This window comes from Antedon mediterranea, chromosome 6 (assembly GCF_964355755.1).
Source record: "Antedon mediterranea chromosome 6, ecAntMedi1.1, whole genome shotgun sequence".
NCBI lineage: Eukaryota > Metazoa > Echinodermata > Crinoidea > Comatulida > Antedonidae > Antedon > Antedon mediterranea.
This window is the reverse complement of record NC_092675.1, coordinates 20,986,355-21,007,376: the sequence shown is the minus strand read 5'-3', so window position 1 is coordinate 21,007,376 and position 21,022 is coordinate 20,986,355. Positions and strand designations below refer to the sequence as shown.

General features: G+C 33.6%; 2 protein-coding genes across 3 annotated transcripts; both read left to right on the top strand.

The window, feature by feature from the left end:
• The first annotated feature begins 467 nt into the window (after positions 1–467).
• LOC140051812 (uncharacterized) lies at positions 468–5,334 on the top strand. 2 transcript variants are annotated; one of them, XM_072097130.1, is made up of 2 exons: positions 468–546; positions 3,704–5,334. In XM_072097130.1, exon 2 carries the CDS (start codon positions 3,726–3,728, stop codon positions 4,614–4,616), a length of 891 nt encoding a protein of 296 aa, XP_071953231.1. In that variant the 5' UTR covers positions 468–546; positions 3,704–3,725; the 3' UTR covers positions 4,617–5,334. The 2 variants fall into 2 exon arrangements, with proteins under 2 accessions (XP_071953231.1, XP_071953232.1); XM_072097131.1 differs by lacking the exon at positions 468–546 and adding an exon at positions 1,824–1,850.
• A 347-nt stretch (positions 5,335–5,681) lies between these two features.
• LOC140051267 (erlin-2-B-like) lies at positions 5,682–19,051 on the top strand. The gene is made up of 13 exons (XM_072096422.1): positions 5,682–5,792; positions 7,403–7,488; positions 7,836–7,858; positions 8,910–8,990; positions 9,899–9,945; positions 10,242–10,303; positions 10,474–10,599; positions 11,120–11,193; positions 11,719–11,777; positions 12,351–12,532; positions 13,122–13,201; positions 15,362–15,484; positions 15,753–19,051. The coding sequence occupies exons 2-13, from the start codon at positions 7,404–7,406 to the stop codon at positions 15,777–15,779; spliced, it is 969 nt and encodes a 322-aa protein (XP_071952523.1). The 5' UTR covers positions 5,682–5,792; position 7,403; the 3' UTR covers positions 15,780–19,051.
• The last annotated feature ends 1,971 nt before the right edge of the window (positions 19,052–21,022 follow it).

Sequence of the window (21,022 nt, the reverse complement as noted above, 5' to 3'; positions counted from 1 at the left end):
TAAACTAAATAAATGAGTGGAATTGTACAAATAATTTCATTCGGTGAAAATACAATTTCATCTTTCACCGAATGAAATTATTTTTACCATTTCACGAACCGTATAATAACATTCATTATTTTACTTGTCTTAAATAACATTTGACTAGTAACGAGCATACATGATTATTGTTAAATTGAGGTGTTTATATTGTGAATTTGTAAAAAAGGTATATATATAATAAAAGCATAAAGCATAAAGCATATTATATATGCTTTATGTCATGCTATTATTATGTCTGTGCTTTAATAAGGTTAATAGAGATCATATCTCTATGCAAAAGTAAAGAATAGACGTGGAAGTTTCATTACCTTTATAGAGAATAACAGAGAATAACAGCTTTTGTGGCAATTTTATGTAGACCGTAAAATAATGATTTAATTATGGCTCTTTTATAAGTGGCGCATGCGCCTTTTTCTCCCGTTCCCGTTGATACTGATAGCCTTTATGAAATGTAATGTTGTTCTATCTAACATTCATACCGAAACGATTCACATATCCTGAAAGGTAAGATTTTGTTTTGATCATAATCGTAAATATTCTTATCTCACTCTTTAAATCAGTCAATTAGTAATACTAGGCCTACTTTCTTTATAATGTTTCTTAACGGTTTTATGTAGATATCCTAGGCCATGAAGTTTTCTTGTATTATTACAGTACAGTACTGTTGTCTAATAGTCGGTTAAACAGATGTTGATTAATACATTATTTTCACGCTGCTGCTCTTGCCCGCTACGTCACACGAGATGACTCATTTATTAGATGAAATCAAGAAGCAGTTATAGTACTACACTTTGACATTTTTGCTAAAATGGAAACTCGACTATAATTTATAGGTACCAGCTGTATTTCTGGTATTTATGAGTCCCATGACAATACTGTATTTCGCTGTCAGATAATCATTGAATTATTATCAAAACAGTCCATGAAAGTTTTTGTTTGTAATATGATACTTCACACTTAAAGTATCTAAGAAATATTTCTTGTTACAATTGTCTTTTATTGGCATGAAATTGTCTGTTTTGATGCTGGTATGAACATAGAAGGGACTTGAATTATGTATTATTGCTTATCACAAGTAGTAATTCAATTCAATTCAATTCGAGAAACATTTATTGACCAAAAATATTATATTATAACAATTGTTGGCATATAATATATATATATATTACATAGCCTATGTAAATACGCTAACGTGATTGGTTGAAACTGCATCACATGACTACCGCTGCGAGGATCGTAAATCGTATATATCCTCGAGAACGATGATATTGACTGTGTAATTTTCGCGTAATTATCGTGTCCCCTGTTATTAAACATATAGATTCTCGAGTACGATGATATTGAGTGTGTAATTTTCGTGTGCCAACACTCGCGTTGCCGATAAATAAACAAAAGTCATCTACTCGATCTTGAACTCGGGTGGAATTGTCACTCCATCGCAAGACAACGTTTCATCCGCTGGGCCACGGAATTTGCTTGAAGAAATTAATCTTCTAAACTATTTAAGCTATGCATACATAGCGCCCTCATTTGTTATAAGTCCACCCTAAATGTGATGAAACACCGTTTATGATTGGTCAATACTCACGGTAGTAACCTAGTAACTAGTACGCGCTGAACATCCGGTGATTCGGCTCCTCGAAGATCGAGAAGACGACGAATTGTTTATTCGGCCTACCTGATTATAATATTATTATTAATAGGCTTATTGATGGAAATTCTTCTGTTAATTTATACGACCTAGGCCTAAGTGAATATTTTATTGCCAAGGAATCATTAATTATTATCTGTATATTATTCTTCGCAAGGTAAGGTGTCTAGGCAGGCTTGTTTTAAATACAATACAAATACTAGGCCTAGGCCTATAAGGAGGCCTAGTAGCTAGCCTAGCTTCACCCAACCCAGCAGACTTGTTCTTGGCTATATAATATAACAGATATTGCCTTTTATATCGGTTAAATATATGATTTGACATCCCCTCGGGAATGATATTAGGTTCTCGGGGAATATATATTTCCCTCAGCTGGCGCTTCGGGAAATATATATTCCCTCGAACTTAATATCATTCCCTCGGGGATGTCAAATCTTATATTTAACCTCTAAGCAGTCAATATCTGTATAATAGTCGAGAGACTACAAAAGGCCCAATGGGCTTCTCGCTGTAGTCCCTCTTTACATTATACAAATAATAATAATACAACACTTAATCTTTACGTACATTATATAAATGGGAAAAATATAGAATACAATATCTTAATTAATTAGGTTACCATCTGACGTAGCCTATACATTAATAAAAGATATTCTTTAACAGACCTTTTTAAAACTTTTGCCATGCTTATGTACCGGGGCGGATTGCTATAAGCGGTCTATAAACGGTCTTAGCGCTTAGCCGGCTATAATTCGTGACGTAGCAAGTATAGTCTTATACTAAGCTTGGTTCCCACTAGGACGTAACGCAAGGACGTAAACGCAACGCACGTTTTAACCAATGACAAGCGGAGTTATAGACAGTTAGCAATCACAAGCGAATAAACCATCGCTTGTAATTGGTCAATTCACTTGCGTTGCGTTACGTCCTTGTGTTGCGTCGCTAGTGGGAACCACGCTTTATAGCCCATTGCTATACCGTAGTCTAACCTGTTAGCGGTCTTTAAAATTAAAGCCTACTCGAAAACGAGTCTTAAAACAGTCTTAAACCTCTCTTTTTGTTGCTTTTACGTATTATTTATCGTTAAAGACAACTAATTGTTAAATCAAATAATAACGGTGATTTTATTCTTATATAGGCCTAGAATAGATTTTCTTGCGTAGAAATGTACGTACTGTTATGATTGTGAATTGAACAAGCGTGACGAATATTACCTTATTTGGTATTCTACGCGCAAAGTACGCCCTCAATTTGTTACTTCACGCGGTCTTATCTAAGACTGTTTTATAATGGTCTAACAGGGGTGGTTTTCTTAAGACCGTCTATCTGATAAAGCCGGCTTTAATCGGGGAGTTAAGACCATCAGTTAAGACTGTTTTATAGCAATCCACCCCAGGTTTGGAATTTTATTACAGAAATAATTCCAAAGTTTAGGCCCATTTATATGAATAAAGTGTTGGCCGCGAGTTAGTCTTGAGAAAGGTACATTCATTGCATTTGTGTCTAAGATTGTGATAATTGTTGTCATGCTTACTAAAAATGTTTAGAACATATTGTGGCAATACACCACGCCTAACATTATCCATCGCCCTAGCAGTAGGATAAAATTGTCCACCAATAGGCCTATAAGTTTTCACAATCGAACTTATAAAATACAATTATAAAAACACACATATTAAAAGATTTATAAACAAAATCACATTTTGATTTTGGAATACGTTTTAAAATCTTTATAAAAACATAATTTAAAAACTAAAACTAAAAAAAAAGTCTGGATGAATTGTCTACGCCTTCCGTTCATATAATAATAATATTATTGATTAATATAGAACATATTTACATTTCCGAAAGGTAAGGTTTTGATTTGCCATCTTCAGTGTTCTGTTCTCATTCTTTCCTGATACCAATAATCAAATTTCCTCATATCGTTTACAGTTTTATGTATTACTTATAGCTATGGACGCCGGTAGACTCGAGAATAATGTTAATTAATACATCTAATTATTCTAGGTTGTCTCTTTGTTGGTGAAGCATGTTGAGTATAAAGGAAGCACTTGGTTTTCTTGAAGACAATCTACGTATCACTGAGGTAGAAAACAAGTTAAAAGAAAACAGACCTGAACTTCTTAAAGAACTACTTTATAACTTCATACATGTTGCACCTTTTCAGTCCATTCGCACTCTTAGTACCAAACCAGATGATCGTCATCTGCCCTCATTTCAAGAGATCAAAGAGGACATATTTGATGGGAAGGGTGGTTTGTGCTACGCACTGAATCAATTTATAAAGGAACTTCTAAATGTGTTAAATTATGACGTCTACTACGCACAAATGGCTATATTGGATGTAGATAAAAGTCATGTGATGGTGATGGTCAGAAATCTCATCAAACCAGGCGATCTACATCTAGTTGACGTAGGAATGGGACATGGCTCCTCAGACCCGATACCTTTAGATTTTAAAGAAGAGTCTCCGGTTTATCACATTGGGTTTCTATATTTGAAGTTTGTTCGTGAGGACAACGTAATAATCCGCTATCACAAACACGACAAAAAGTATGAATTTCCTGTAAATATCGACAGTAAAGCTTGGCATGTATTTGGAAGAATTACCATTACACCTCAAGATTTGGACGTCTTTAAACCTATTATGAGAGATATATACACCGTGCCTGGAGCTTTCGGTACGAGTCCATTTTTGACAGAGCTGAGATGTGTTATATTTGAGAAGGGAAAGATCGTCGCGATTAAAGATACAGTACTTTTGGTAGAAAACGATGAACATCAATTAGAAGTGCAAGAGATGACGACGCATGCGCAGATAATTTCAAAAGTTTTGAAACATTTTCCGAGCTTTAGTCGTGAAATGATTGAAGACGCCCTACAAGCGTCTATTGTTTGTTCAAACATTGAAAAGTCCTAACACAGTCAGTAATAATTACAATTTAATGTGTTTTTAACCATATTCCGCAATAATTATATATTATATAATTAATTATTTTAACTGGCATATGTATATTAAGTTTATAATAAGTAGGCGCATGGACTAGTTAGCCTCAGTATGGGAAACATAATAATATATACTGTAAAATCCATGGTATTTAAATAAAACAGTAATTTTGTTTTTTGTCAAATTTGACAAACTAAACTATTACCTCGGTAACAATAAGCAACAATACATTAGAGAAATTCGAAAAAAAACCCAAATATTTTGAAGGAAGGTGGATGGCGTTTGATTTATAAAGATTGTTATGTATGTACACTTATGATTGATAACTTTAATGATATATCAAGACACAATTTGCGCTGATTACTAGATGCATATGGGAGTATGTTTCCATACGTGTTTGATCCCAAAAAAAATCACGGGGGTAATAATGTTCAGCGCATTGAGAGCTTGCTTATATTAATTATGCGCTATATAAGAATGAACTATTATTATTATATATAAAATACAGCTTATGTGGAGTGAACATAATAAAGGCATATTTGAGTTATAAACTTGTTGAACATTTATTATACTAAATCTGAGAAAAATGCCGAATGTTTTACAATTCTTTAAGAAATTGATATCCGCGTCTGCTTTTGCGACCTTCTTGTTAAGTTTCTCAAACTGTCTAAGGTCCTGATTGGTTACTGTACTAGTCTGACATTAAAAGTTTTTATGTTGCTATAAAATTCGTGTTAATTTTACTTTCTGTTCGGAAGTTTGGCCACATCATTAATGACTTTGCCTCGACTAGTACAGTAACCAAGTAGGACCTTAGACAGTTTGAGAAACTTAACAAGGAGGTCGCAAAAGCAGACGCAGATATCAATTTCTTAAAGAATTTATTATACTGTATTAATTATTTCAAAAGCAGTATCCTCTGTATTATTATTGTTATCCTATTACTACTGCAGTAAGATATTCCTACAACAATAGAATAAAACTACAGAATGCACCACCAGCCGACTGCGGGCGGTGTGTATGTCTTCTCTTGGTGGTGGTTGTGGTTGTTTGCATGCTGTTTTTGTGTGAAGAAAGAAAGGCGTCGTGTTAAAATTGATCACAATAAATATTAATCATTTTAATATAAATACTTGGAACAAAGTTACGGTAAGGTTAAACTGCTTTTATAATTACCACTGCCCCAGCCAAAGGTCTAGAATAGGTAGAGGCTACTAACATTAAAACACTAGCCAACAGTAACACTAACAACTTTAGTTAGGTTATGTGCTTAGTCACTCGCTGATCACACACACAGAAAGTTCGTATCGGCCGCGGTTCATTTCTCGGCCGCATTACCTCCTAAGCCTTTCCCTAGCTAGGCCTCTCTAGCTGTCCCTCTAGCTAAGGCCGGCCTAACTCGCTATACAACTTCAACAACTGTATGTAATTAACGATTTGTAGCATTTATTTTTACGCCCTTTTCTTGTAAAAATTGTTAAATCTGGTTACCTCAACGCAACTGACCGTCGTCAACTGGAAAAAAGGCTTAAATTAAAGACACCTTCCCTATGTTTTTTAGATCTATTTTAAGATCACAAACTAGGCCTATATTTAATATAAAAATAATACGATATGGTCCTATTGCGATAACCTCTTTCGTCTTTAATGGTTCAAAATGTGAAAAATAAGTCGATTTTAATAATTATAGCGTCCCGCTATAAATCCCAAAATGCATTGCACGCGGATTGATATTTCTGTTTTTCTTCTGTAATTCACCCATTTTTTGATCGATCGTAAGGCCAAAACAAATGGAAAACTCCTAACTTTTCAGCGAAAATACCGGGTTTTCTCCAATTTGTATCAACGGAGTCTGGCAAAAATAGAAAGACAATTAATGCAGCAACTATACAACGTCAGGCTAGGTATATAGATAGCGTACGATGTTCGTACGTTACCGATGTTTACCACCTAGGCCTACAAAACTAAGCCTAGCTAGGCTAGGCCTAAAGATCGTCCTCGAGAGGTCAGTCGCAGCGAGCTACTTGGGTAGTGCATTGTTTCTCACTTTTTATCATAAATTACCATAAAACGTACATTTAAGACAAGGAATGACCTGGTTTAATGTTTTTAAAGTAATATATATGTATTATTTTTTTTAATCGTCACAAATTGTAGGGAAGGTGTCTTTAAAGGGACGAGTCACGTGACAAGTGTGTCTAGGCCTATTTGTTTCACATGCATACATACAGTTCAACTGTACCATGCTGAGTGTACTGTAAGAAGAATGATCTAATAATGTATGTCCCACTATACAATACAGTACAGCCCCCGGGAGAGGTGAGTCATGGGTCAGGGATCATTTGCAAATACTGTAATTAAAAAAACCTAAATGGTACATCACATCAATAAACAATGGTGTGTGCATGTCAATTGTTCTTCAAAATGGGCGCATCTTGTTTATACCATAGAGGTTTATACCTCCATGGTTATACCTAAAGGTAAGTCACTTTTTTCATGCAGTGGTATTCATAAGATATGACGCACATTGGACAAATGACGAACCTCTCCCAGGGGTCTTATAGTGGGTCATACAATTGACAATTGCATAAATCACACTATGAAAGCCCCAATGGTTTAATGCTAAGGGTGCCAGCATATCTTCAAAAGAGTTCAATCCTATTTTTTAGCTTGCTGAATGCAAATTATCTCTATTGTTATATTTTTAAAATCTAGTTTTGAGTTTTTACTTTACATTTTTATTATGAATATTCTTTCAGAATGGGTCTTGCAGAAATCGTCCTCGTAGTGTGTGTTGCACTAGCTGGTATTATTGTCAATTTTGCAGTTCATAAAATTGATGAAGGTGAGATATTGAAATAAGGGTTAATAATAATAATAATAATAAATAACATTTATAAAGCGCAAGAGACAAAGGTTTCAAAGCGCTGTGTTTTCCAAGATCTGTTAGATGAAGTCCATTAAGTGTGTACTGTGTAATACTGTATATGTTTATGTTTCCAATTGCAAATTACAATCAATCGAACAAGTTCGCAACTGTTACGCTGTCATGCAATCGATTATTGTCATGATGACATCATCCTTTAAAGTTAAATGTTTCTATCTAATCAATACAGTATACTGCAACCAGCAATTATATATGGAAACATTTTAAGAAATAATATACATTAATAATTTGTTTTTTTGTTACAGGTCATATTGGTGTATATTATAGGGTAAGTAGAATATTCAAATTCATTTTGTAAAATTTAATAATATTAATCAAATAACTTTTTTAATGTTCCTTAATTGGCACATTAATTTATATGTTTAAAAAATGTACTATTGTAATATTTTATAACCCTAACAGGTTCACAGATAATACTTGTTGGGATATGAAGTCTAGCTTTTTAATTAGTGATCTCCTAGTTGTTTGATTATTTACATTTTCATTAATTTTGTACTTTATATTTTGTATTCTGAATTACTGTAGTATTTTGAATAACAATAACCTATTAAATCTAGATCAATATAGTTCTTTTATACATTTTTATTATTAATTATTTTGATATTCTTGGCTATACTTATAGTAAAGGCAAAAGGTGTAGTAGCTTAATTAAGGTTTTTACACTGGCCTTAATGTACACTGTACATTAAGGTTTTTTCACATCTGCATACATTGTTAGAACTTGTAATGAGTTGTAACCAGGTTTGCTCTCCCAATTTATTACACGTTTTTTCATACACGCATATGCAAAACGTGAAAAATCTCAGGAGAAAGCATAGTTGCACGGTATTTGGTTACTATGATTGGTCAGTTTAATACCAGAGCGATACACGTGCACAGTCACAACTCGGGACATCTCAGAACATCTTATTTTATTTATTCCAGGGGTGCCTTGTGAAATCTTGGGAGAATTTCCCGAAAATTGTATTCACACTATGCAAACCTAGTTAAAAGTTGTTACTTTTTGCAGGTGTGAAAAGGGTATAAGATCACTGTATTGTAAAGAATTTGAAGTAGTCTAACATAATACTTATTGCAAGGTCTAGAGTTTAGATCTAAGACAGACTTAAATCTAAAACAAAGTCTTCACAAAACAATCCGCCCAAGGTTTTTTTTTTTTGTGATTGCTTTTATTTTAAAATTCAAATGTGCTTATTTGAAGGTATTGTAAAGCTATGTCTATACTATCAAACTTTATGTGACAAAAAAACATGATGTGACCACATTAATAATTTAAATATTATATTTACTATTTGTTTTACCTTCTTGAATGTTTATAGGGAGGTGCTTTACTGCACTCAACTAGTCCACCTGGTTTCCACATGATGGTTCCTTTCCTCACATCATTTAGGAGTGTACAGGTAATTGTTAACCCTCTTATCTTTTATGCTTTTTGTTAATAGTCAAGCATGGTATACAAATAATGAATGTACACATCTGGCTCATGTGCACTTTAAAGAACCTACAGTAGCACATCTTTCGGGATGAGGAGAGGGTTACCCCGGTGTGCTACAGTAGTATACATGCCACTGTCAAACACAGACACTAAACATAACTCATGAGGGCCCCTTGATTTTCAGCATACGCTGTTTAGGGTCACCATCTATAAATAAGGTTAAATAAAATTAAAATAAAAAATATATATAATTATATAAATATAATTATAGTTATATTAATAGACATAGTAATGAATGTTTATGAGTGGAGTGGAGAGAATATTTCATGAGCTGAAAGATTGAGTATGAGACGTAGCAAAGTTATATAGGTATAGTCAAAACCTAAGCTAATGCTAACGGCTGTGGTGCGCATCTCCATTTCTTTAGCATTTGGGCTAGTGTGTAATGTAAGTTTGTGGGGAGTACGCCACTCCTCTCGCACAAACGTCTGAGTCTGATTTACCTTCCCAGTACTTTTTAAATACTGGTACCCATTTCTATCACCTGGATGGGGAGGAACAATGTGGATAAAGAATCTTGCTCAAGGACTCAACACTGCAATGACCGGGCCGGGGCTTGAACCATCCTCAAGTCCAATGCTCTAACCACCCACTGCGCCAAAGTGCTCCACAACTCATGAAATATTCTCTCCATTCACAACGAATACAAAACATTCATTATTGGTTTTATGACACACCTACTGTAAATTTGACATGCGACATGGTGGTCTATTGCAATAACTCCAAGTGAACAGCTGAATTAAAATGTTTGTCTAAATATGATATCCTGTACCTTGCTTTCTATGTATTTCTTACGTTTTATTTTTCTTTTAGACAACATTACAAACAGATGAAGTGAAAAATGTCCCATGTGGCACCAGGTATATAACATTTTAACCTAATGAAAAATATATATACTGCTTAGTTTAGTTGTATCAAAGCTTAGTGGTTGACGCCCTTGCTCACTTATGACAGAAATCCCACCTCTGTCATGTTACAAGTGATGTAATATAAATATGTACAGTAGTGCTCTGATTTATTATAAGTACTGATAATGATAATGCCAAAATATTTAATCGTGACATGGTGGCATATTTGTTCTTTATTGTACTAGTCTTTTATATTTTAATTTTTAATATGCTTTTGATAATTGAGATCGTATACCCTTGGCTTTCAGTGGTGGAGTGATGATATATTTTGATAGAATAGAAGTTGTAAATATTCTTTCTGCTGAGAAAGGTTAGTAAGAAATATACATATTATTATATTTTTACATATTTTTCACAACTGTTCATTACTTTCATACTTCATTACCCAGTTGAGTTTGACATAATCTTACCTTAATAGAATATATCAATACAGTATTGATAAATTCTTTTGACATTGTCAATATGTTTTTTTATATACAGTATATGATGTTGTCAGGAACTACACTGCAGATTATGATAAAGCATTGATTTTTAACAAAGTTCATCATGAATTGAACCAGTTTTGTAGCGCACACAATCTACAAGAGGTTTACATTGAACTTTTTGGTAAGTCTGTTGTGGACCTGTAGGTTGGCCTGTTGGTCCAACATACTATCTTGCTGTTTGTACAATTTTTGGTCTTAACTGTTATACTTCTCCAGCAATCAGAGACCTCCACACCATCATTCTCTGCAACACAATACTCTGCTCCACTGGCTTCACACAATAGATTCCTAAAAACAAAAGAAAGTGTTCAAGTAATGAAAACAAAGGGAAAGTGATGATGAAAGTTTACTAATAAATTAATAATGTAATTTGATTGCATTTGCGCTTGTTAAACTGGTTTTGTAATTAGTATAGTAGGAAAACTATTAATTCATTATTTTCACAAAAATATTAAAGACAATGAGAAAGAAATGAGAAAATTCACTAAAATATATGAAATTGTTTTTTATTTGTCAATTTGTGACATTTTAAGTAAAAAGGTATATAAATTGAAAAAAAAACCCAATAAATTTTGTAAAACACATTTTTATACATTAGTGATTCATTTTTCTTGCTTTTATTTATTATTTTGTTTATTCAGATCAAATTGATGAAAATCTAAAGAAGGCTTTGCAGTTAGACTTGGTTGAAATGGCTCCTGGACTCCGAATTCAGGTGAATACATTTGAGAATTCTAAATGATGTTTTAACTACATCAATAACTGGTATACCTGCCAACTCTCACACATAATGCGTGATTCTCATGCATGTGGCCCGATTTTTGATGCCTCACTTGTATGTGGCTATTTCCCACGCATCCATAAAAATATTTAGAAAAAACATTATTTTGAAATTAACTTGCCTATTTTGTAGGAAAATAGCCTAGGACTGCACATTATTTAATTAATTTTAGCATAATTAGCCTAGGCCTATGTTTATTTTTTGTTGGTTGATGTAGTACAGTACAGGAAAGCAAACTCAATACGTCAAAAAATAAATCATAGAGGGCATATTTCGTACATAGAGGGTGCTATATATAATTTTCATTCAATGTCTCGCGCATTGGCCACTTAAAAAGTTGGCAGGTATAAACTACTCGAGAAACGTGAATCTATAAATTATTGCTTCCACTGAAAAAAACTTATGTAAAATGTATGGAGGTTTATGATTATTTTATGAATCTATATTTTCTGATTACAGGCAGTTCGAGTGACAAAGCCAAAAATTCCAGAGGTCATTCGTAAAAACTATGAATCAATGTAAGTTGGAAATTCTCTGTATTGCTGAGTATGTTGATTTTATAAAACATTCAGTATCTCACTAGATTAAGTTTAATTTACCCGGAAGTCAAATCAAGTACAAACAGCAACTTTTGTTAAACTTGCTTGACCAGGTTGGTTAGTTTACCCAGAATTTTCAAGAGTCTCCGGATAATTCGAGGAAATCTTCATCTCCCGCTAAGGATTTATCCTCATTATTTTGATATAATAAAACCATTCCGTTAATGTATAAATTAATATTATTGAGACAGAGGTAGACTTTATGATTTTGATGTAGCACCCTCTATAGTTTGATATATGTTTACATTTGTATAGCTCCCTCTCTTGTATGGCCAGGCTTGATTTCATAAATTCATTTTTTACCAAGCTGTAGGCCTAAAGTGTGTTCAACTTGCCAAGTTACTGATGTGAAACACAAACAGATACCAACTTGAATGGCTTTGATCAAACCACCTGCATTTAAACAAATATTGAATAAATTATTACAATGAGTAGAATTATATGAATGATTTGAAACATAGATACAGTAAAAATATTTGTGTTATAAAACAGGGAGAATGAGAAAACCAAACTGTTAATTGCTCATCAACATCAAAAGGTTGTTGAAAAGGAAGCTGAAACCGATAGAAAAAAGGCAATCATTGAAGCGGAAAAGGTTGCGCAAGTTACTAAGATTCAGCTTGATCAACAAATTATGGAGAAAGAAAGCCAAAAAAGGGTATCAGAAATTGAAGGTAATTTTTATTGATCAAAAGAGAATTAATTTCCTTTTTTACTATCCTAAAAGTTAAAAGAAAAAAGGAATTTTTAAACCTGAAAATTTGGACATTATTGACTTATTTACCATTAGAACCTACTTAAAGGCCAATTTACACAGCTGTAAGGGGAAAACCGCATAGCTTGTCCAATGTAGAATCTGTATCCATCCTTGGGAGAAACTGCACATCCGCTCTGCACTTTGTGTAAATGAGCATAAGGAATAACAGATTCTATATTGTTATTACTATTAGTACTTGTCTGTGTAAATTGGCCTAAAGTACGACTGGTTATGGCCTAGCATTGATGTTCCCAACTAGTCGTCCATTCATTGAAAGTACTGATGAAGAAGTCAATCTTTGTCAACTTTGACTTTTAGTTTTTGAATATTTTGTTAGAAAAGAGGTAAAAATTGTGATGTGTGTTTGTATATACACTACATTGTGATGAGATAAATAGATTGTATTGATTGTATTTTTGTCAGATTTTCGTCAAAATGTTGATATTTTTGTGCAATACGATAGGCATAAGTAGGCATTTTAAAAACATTGTTACCATTTTTCTTAGATACGTCAAATTTTGCTCGAGTAAAATCACAAGCCGATTCTGAGTTTTACAGAGCCAACAAAGAGGCAGAAGCTAACAAGGTTTGTATACAACAATATAGTGTTTATAGTTAAAATAATATATTAACAGCATGGCTGTCTGACATTTGACACTAAGGCCCTGTTCACACTGATTGTCAAACCATGCGTGTAATATTATTTCCTATAGGCACGGTTGACTGTGCTGATAGAAAACAATATACCGTAGTTCCCCGGGTATAATCCCACCCCCCTTGTACGTGAAATTTGCCCGAATTTGGGAGGTGGGACTATACCCGGGGATTTCCCGGTGCATGAACTGAAAATGACAATATTTCTTCTGGCTACGATTTAAGCTATCTAAAGCTATATTCCGATGTAGGCCTAGACATTAGACTGCCAGGTCATCTAGGCCTAGGCGGCCTAATTGGTCTATGCCTACTGTATAGATTTTCTCCCAGATTTCTACTTAAAAAATACCCTAAAATGTGATCTGGGCCTGGCTTCCTAAATAATATCGACATAACTCATACGAGTTCTCCGTCTCTCCCGATTCCCCACGCCCGAGCTCTGTGCAAATCGCATGTTGTTGCATGTGACACGAACTACAGTACTGCTCCGGTCGGTATAGAGGGCGGTGTTTTTTTTATTGTAATCAAGCATGCAGTAGTGTAAACAAGGCATGCAGAATGTACACGGCGAGCGAGTGTGCGGCGAATTCATGATGTGCAGAACGCGAAGATCGGGGCGATGATATTAAGGTTGTATTCAACTTTACGATGGCCAATGTTTGATGAGTTTTAAGTCAGCCGAATTCAGAGAAATTACTCTATTTTTTGGTGAGAATTTCTTTAAAAAAAATCGACGTCGGCCTAGCTAGCTAGGCCTACCTCTGTCCTAATGATAAATTATACACTGGGACTTTGCCCGGGGATATGCTTGCGTGCGAAGGTAATCGTAAAGTTGGGGGTGGGATTATACTCGAGGTGGGATTATACCCGAGGAACTACGGTAATTTATGCATGGTGAAATGTGCAGATAGCCGCCACACCATGGTTTTCGGCACATGCAGATAAAAGAGATTAATTTACAGATTTTTGGCACATGCTGATAAAAGAGAATGTGGTAATTCAGAGTTCTGTCCTATCAGAACATTTTGTATGAGGATAACATGACGCATCTGATTGAAAGAGCTTTGTAACAATAGGCATTATCTGTGTCTGTTTTTTCTATTTGGTTTATGACCTTGACCTTGCTATCAGTATCGTACACTAAAAAACGCCATAACTACATTGATGTGAACATCGCCTAATTAAAAAATGGCATTATATTCGAATGTGGTAATCCAAAGTGTTCAACAGATGTTTTCAAAAACTTTTTTAAAAACATTTTTAAGTTACTGATATGAAAGTAATTGTACACTATCATTATTGGTGACCTTTATTGTGTAACTTTAAGTAAAATATTGATAGTATATCACTGCATTCCATACCCAGTACTGTGATAGGTTCAAAGAAAGTTCATATGCAGGTTATATAAATTGCATTTCTGTTTTTTGCTGATGCCAATGAGAGATAATTCAATAATTGGTTAGAAAATCCTTTTATAAAATGGATTATCCAACCAAGAATAATTTATAAATATATGTCTTTTAATTGACCAGCATAAAGAAGCTCTAAACTGCTCAGTCTTTAAATTACTTTTAAATGGTAATATTAGGAAGTTTGTGAGTATGAGAAAAAGCTACCTCAACCAAGATTCAAACCCGGAATCTTCTGCTTGATATCCTATCATTGGACAACTGTGCTTTTCACAATGGTTCAAAGCAACTCTTTAACACCATATGTGTGGTACGTGGTACAACACTAGTTACAGTGGCCCCGTTCTAGTTATATGAGCGCTCACTGTCTAAACCCAGGGGCCCCTGAGCTTATTGGGGCCTGTGAGCAGTGCCCAGAGGAAAAAATAGGCATTGAAATATGTTGGAAAAAGCTCAAAAAACGCCTGAGAAACTTAGGATACCTTGGGGCCTCAGGTCTCTATGTTACGCCACTGACTAGTTCTCAAGTGTATGCATACAACAACAAAAAATTAATTAGTACACCTTCATCTTGTAGTATATTTTATATTTTTTAATAAATATAAACTGTATATAAACAGATTAGAATAAAATATATGTTATAAATGGTGTTAAAAGAATATTTGTCTATGTTTTGTTTTCAGCTTAAACTAACACCAGAGTACCTTGAATTGATCAGATACCAATCGATAGCATCAACTAACAAGATCTACTTTGGAAACGACATTCCTAGTATGTTTGTTGACAGCGTTGCTACAGGCTCTAAGGTAAGAAAACTTTAACTTCAAGCTGTCGTTTTTTATCATATACTGCAAAGTGTGTTCTTTATCAAGAAGTTTTATTATCTAATTTGTATCAATTGAACTTACTGGGTATTATGACAAAGGGGTAAGAAATTCAGCTGGAGTAGGCCTACACAAAACCAGACATTTTCAGTCCGGAACTTGGGCACTGATTAGCTATCTTTGAAAGATTGATAAATGCCAGTTTTCTTGACATTCACTGGTAACATATGTTGTACATTTATTCTTTCAGGTTTCAAATAAAAAAGACCAAAAGTGAATGATACCAAATTGATGTGAGAACAGCATTTTTATAATTTTCTATAATCATTGATTTTTTAAGTACAGTATATGTAATTTGATAAAAATTGGTATTGGATTGGTCATGAAAATGTGTTGAATGAAAATGTAATTGATGTACTGTAAGTTTTATTGTGATAATTTTAATATTTTTTTTCTATCAAGTCAAAGAAAAGGTTATGTAATGTAAAGGAAAGGGGTGGGTTTGGACCCTGCTTTCCCTTTCCTAACCCCCGCCCATTCCATCCCTGCATCCACCCATATCTCTTATTCAATTATTTCTGATTTTACAGCAGTAAACAATCTGTGTGTGGCTCTTCAATACAATTCCTCACACCAACCATTGTACTTATATTTTAAGTTTTGATACCTAAAACATTATAATCCTTTGCGTAAACCAATGGAAGAAACAAAACAGCCCAACTTGAGACCAACAGCCCAAATTTAATGATTTTTTTAATGTTTAATGTTTTAAAAACAACAAGAAAGAAAGATGTATAAAATAGTATTATCATTTTGATGTTTCCATTTTGTTTACATCAAATGTATGCCATGCTTTTCACGAATGCAATTACAGTACTGTATTTCATTTACATTTTTTAAATTTCTTTTTAATATTAATAATACCTGCCTGATTATTTTTTATGAAGTTTCCTTGCATTACAATCGTGTCTGTAGTTCCAAAACAGATGTTGTGTGACAAAGAAAGAATTTCTGTTGGTCTGCATTTAAAAAATTTACGTTAGTCACCGATTTGTATGTATATTTTTGCTTGATTTTTTTAAATTTTAAAGTGGAAAACCATTTTTTTTTTGGTACTGCTTAACTTTTAGACTTATTAGAATGTCTGTGGTCTAAAAGGTATGTAAGTGAAAGGTGACAGGATCGAATCCCAACAGAGGCATTTATTTTTCATACAACAAATCGAATTGAACTTTCCAAGCTTTGCTTGATACAATTATGAGGTTAACATAAAGTCTTGATTTTATATTATTTGTTTTACATAGTTCTATGTAGTCTTGGTTTCCAATATCGCAGCAAGGCAAGTTGACCAATCAAACAAGCGACAATTCCGGTTATGCATCGGATCATGATTGGTCAAATTATTTTTAGCTAAAAACATTTTGGTACACCTATTTTTTTGCTAGAATGACCTAGTTTTGAAAACGCCCACTGGTGGTGCCAATCCAACTATAGAGAAAAGTTTAGCTATCAAACTAGTTGGACAAAAAAAAGTGTGATGTGTCCAAAATGGTAGTGATATACCCAAATTTGGTAGTGATATGACATCATCATTTCCATATATGGGCACATCACATTTTACCAGGTAGATTAACAGTTTTGTAGGATTAGAATTACTAATACTGGGGGTTATTTTGAAGTTTATTTTATTTAAATTTTGCAATGGTATTATGCATAAATATTGTTTAGTGATTTTAGAATAGCTTGTATTTAAGGTTTTGTTGAACTTGCGGTGGAAAAATAATAATGTTGGAATGATTTGTGATAAATGAAGGTTATTAAAGCTATACTTAGTCTATTAAAAAATGAGTAATATAATAACTAACTAAATATAGTAACTGAAAGTTAGGCCTATAGCCTAGAAGTATATTTAATGACCATTCATTAAAAAAAAGTTGTTCTATGAGTACACCTACTGTATTTAAATGCCACAAGGAATACAAAACATCTGTAAAATTAAGATTATTTCTGTCATCCCTTTGTCCTGATTTTAGTTTCTTCAACCTCTTTACAAAATGTTCCCATATGAAATCTATCTAACACTATATTTAGTATAGTTTGATTGATTATACGGTGATAGCAATATTGCCCCCAGGTTTCAAAGAGTTAAATTTACAGCCAAACCGATAGACCTAGGCCTACAGCTATTTAGTTTATTTATAATTTGCTTGTTTTAATCGTAAAATCACTTGAAAAGAAAACAAGACACGAGTGTTTTGGTTTTTTCGTCATATACAGTATATAATAACGATTTCAGGCTCAGCAAAAGTCCCGATGAAAAAAATCAACTTTTTTTAATTGATTTTTTTTTTTTAAAAGGCAGCGAAAAGGGATGAACAGGTGACAAAGAGCACCTCTATCCACATCCCCCCTTAACATATACATAACAGGTGACAAAGAGCACCTCTATCCACATCCCCCCCCCCCCCCTTAAAATACACATAACGGTAACCATAGAATATATAAATGCACAAAAGTAAATATACAAATAACTAAAATATATGACTTGCTTTAAATATTTACTATACTGAATAACATTTGAGAAATAAATGAATAAAACACGGTATGACGTAAACATTTTTAGAACATTTCCATGAATACTGAGAAGTGAACATTCACACAGTGCTGTAAGTTGTTTGAAAGTACAGAAGTAGTTATTACTACTCCAAATGATTATTGTCCATTATTTAACAATTTCGGGACATTACTCATTTTGTCAATTATGTGTCGCATTATTTTATTTTGTCGACAAAATGTCCCGAACGGCGCCCCGTACTTGAAACGGTGCCGTTTGAATATTTAAAGCTCAGGTACAGGCATGAATTTTAAATATAATATTTGGTTAATTGTACATAAATCAAATACTTGTAACAGAAATCGAGACGAAAAAACAGGAATTTCCCTTAATATGCTCAAATACAAAATTTGGCAAAATTCTTCCATAAAAACCAGGAAGACTTTTTTTCAGTAGTTAGGTAGTTAACCTAATGTAATAACATGTCGGGTGACTCCCTAGACGGTGAAAAAAGATGGATATACGGTGGATAATTTTTGCTATAGCATGAAAATAAAAATCTGAAGTTGAATAAAAATATCAGAAATGTAATATTCAAGTTATATTACCTATATTTAGTCATCTGATAAAAATTTTTACCACACCATTTATTTTTCATAGCTTTTTAAAATGCCTCGCTATTTACAAAATTTGTGTACAAAAGAATAGAGATTTTACTGTGTAATTTGAACAATCCCCCCCACTGATAAGAAAGTGCTTATTTCCAACAAGCTCGTGTAACACAAATAAAATCCCAAAAATTATGAAACATAGGGGAAACTATAGATCGATAATTATTGGAATGTATGATCAATAGAAATTTTTTGCCCGCACCTGGCCTTTAACACCGATTACACTGTCATTTTTTAACGTCTAGGTATTTTGTATTTCATTTTGTTATCGTGATGATTTTATGTAGGTCTCGTTTTGAATGAATAAAAGAGACAGCCTACTAACACATTTTGTCTTTGAATACAATTATGCTACCAAGGTAATACTACTGGTAGTTGTATCAAGCTCGTGGTTTTTGCCAAGCATTGACTTTATTTATACACTAAATAGTGACAATGTTTGTCAAAATTCCAGTCGATTCTGTCGTATCCTGATGGGACACAACGCCGAATGCAGCCACGCACACACAGTGGGTTATAGCATAGAGATATTATAGTGAACTATAATATCTCTATGGTTATAGATTACTGGCCAGAGAAATTCAGTAAATTTCGGCATGACAAGTGTAGTCTCTTTTGATTTCACTACACTTATGCTGAAATGTATTGAATTTAGTGGAGAACTTTTGTGTTTATGGATTGTTATGCCTTTTTTGTAATACAGTACAATGATTCCATGATGGACAAGTTCCAATACCGTGCCGGGTATCCTGTTGGAAAAAAAATCCACAGATTACATAACCAATGTAAAATATATCTTATGGACTCAGAGGAAATTGTGTACAAGGCTGTTCGTATTAGCAACATCTCGGAAGTAGTAGACCTACCAATTACCATCTCCACTTGTTCTGTCCCAATAGTATATACTATAGGAAACGAGGCGTTGTGTCCGTGTTGTGCGATGAAGTGCATGTGAACCTGTACGCCTACATCCTAGCATGGAGTAAATTCTTCATGTTGGTAGCGAGGTATAAATAAGTGATTTTAGTAACTAAAACAGTTTATCACGTTTTTGACATTAGGTCTGGAAAATTAGGCATTTGAAGTTCAAACACATTTGAATTGGTAGACACACTTGGGAGAGTTTTCGCAATGGTTCCCTCTCTCCGCCTTTCTGGGTACAGCCTCTCTTGAATATGATTTCCTATTGTTGTATGAAAAAAAGATAATCAAACATGTATAGGCCTATACAATGTAAGAAAAATTATACAAAATCGTGGTTTTGTCTCATTCTATGACGAGTGAGTGGGAAACCTTTTCTCACTCATGTTAATTTCTATTGGTGGCAAAACGCCCTACATAATTTGTTTTTTAATTCAACTTTATTTCAGACAAACCATGAAATATATACATACAATAAAAAAAATACAAAGCATTATGCGACAACCGTCATGGAGAGAGGACCAATACTTATTTGTTTACATATAGTGCCTTTCTCCACTTAAAATACATTTTGGAATCAAACAATAAATATTTATATATACATTTTAATATTCAGTTTTTGCTTTTCACAATTCTGGAAAAACTGTAAATTATCAGCCTCAAGAATTCATAGAATATTTGTGTGTTTTAATGCATGAAAATATATATGTTAATGTTGGTTTCACTGGCTTTATTAATTACAGCCTCTATAAATCCTTAAAAATAAATACGTGACTAAAAAATTTGATTTGTGAAGTGAGCAATGGTCACCGTAGTTCCGTTTAATGTTGTTTGTAGGCGATTATTCAGTTAAATAGCTTATTCAGTGCAATTGTTTGGCATCCGTTTTGCCTTTAAAATAACAGGTAAGCCTCATTGTCCAGTTTACGCCAACGCAACGCCAACTTCTAGCCCCCTGATATTTTTTTCTCCCAAATGGAGAGTGTGAGGGCCGCTATTCATATTGGTACTGCGATCAGACTACGAAAGTTTAATGCTGCCAGTATAAGATTTGACAAAATTCATTGTTTCCTTTTGTTACATTTGATGTGATTAAGTTTTTTTCAATTTTTGAACACTATAATTTACTATTCACATGAAAAAAATGCCCTGTTATCAACTTAACCGCCCCTCCTCCTCCCCTTTAATTACTTTTTATATGCGGGTTGCATTTTTTAAATGTTTTATCTCCAATCCTGTGTCTGCTTTGTTTTGGATTTTTTGTTGTTATTGAATTATCTTTGGCTTGAGGCAAGGGTGTTTTAAAACTCATCATAATGTGCTGTGGTCCATGCCTTTAAACCCAAAAACGAAACATATTTTGAGAGGTTTTGT

Excerpts from the sequence above, each read along its gene's own strand:
- LOC140051812 (XM_072097130.1), top strand. The coding sequence starts at position 3,726 with ATGTTGAGTATAAAGGAAGCACTTGGTTTTCTTGAAGACAATCTACGT.
- LOC140051267 (XM_072096422.1), top strand. The coding sequence starts at position 7,404 with ATGGGTCTTGCAGAAATCGTCCTCGTAGTGTGTGTTGCACTAGCTGGT. Across the intron at positions 7,859-8,909 it reads ATATTGGTGTATATTATAGG|GGAGGTGCTTTACTGCACTC; the intron begins GTAAGTAGAATA and ends GAATGTTTATAG. Across the intron at positions 11,194-11,718 it reads CTCCTGGACTCCGAATTCAG|GCAGTTCGAGTGACAAAGCC; the intron begins GTGAATACATTT and ends TTCTGATTACAG.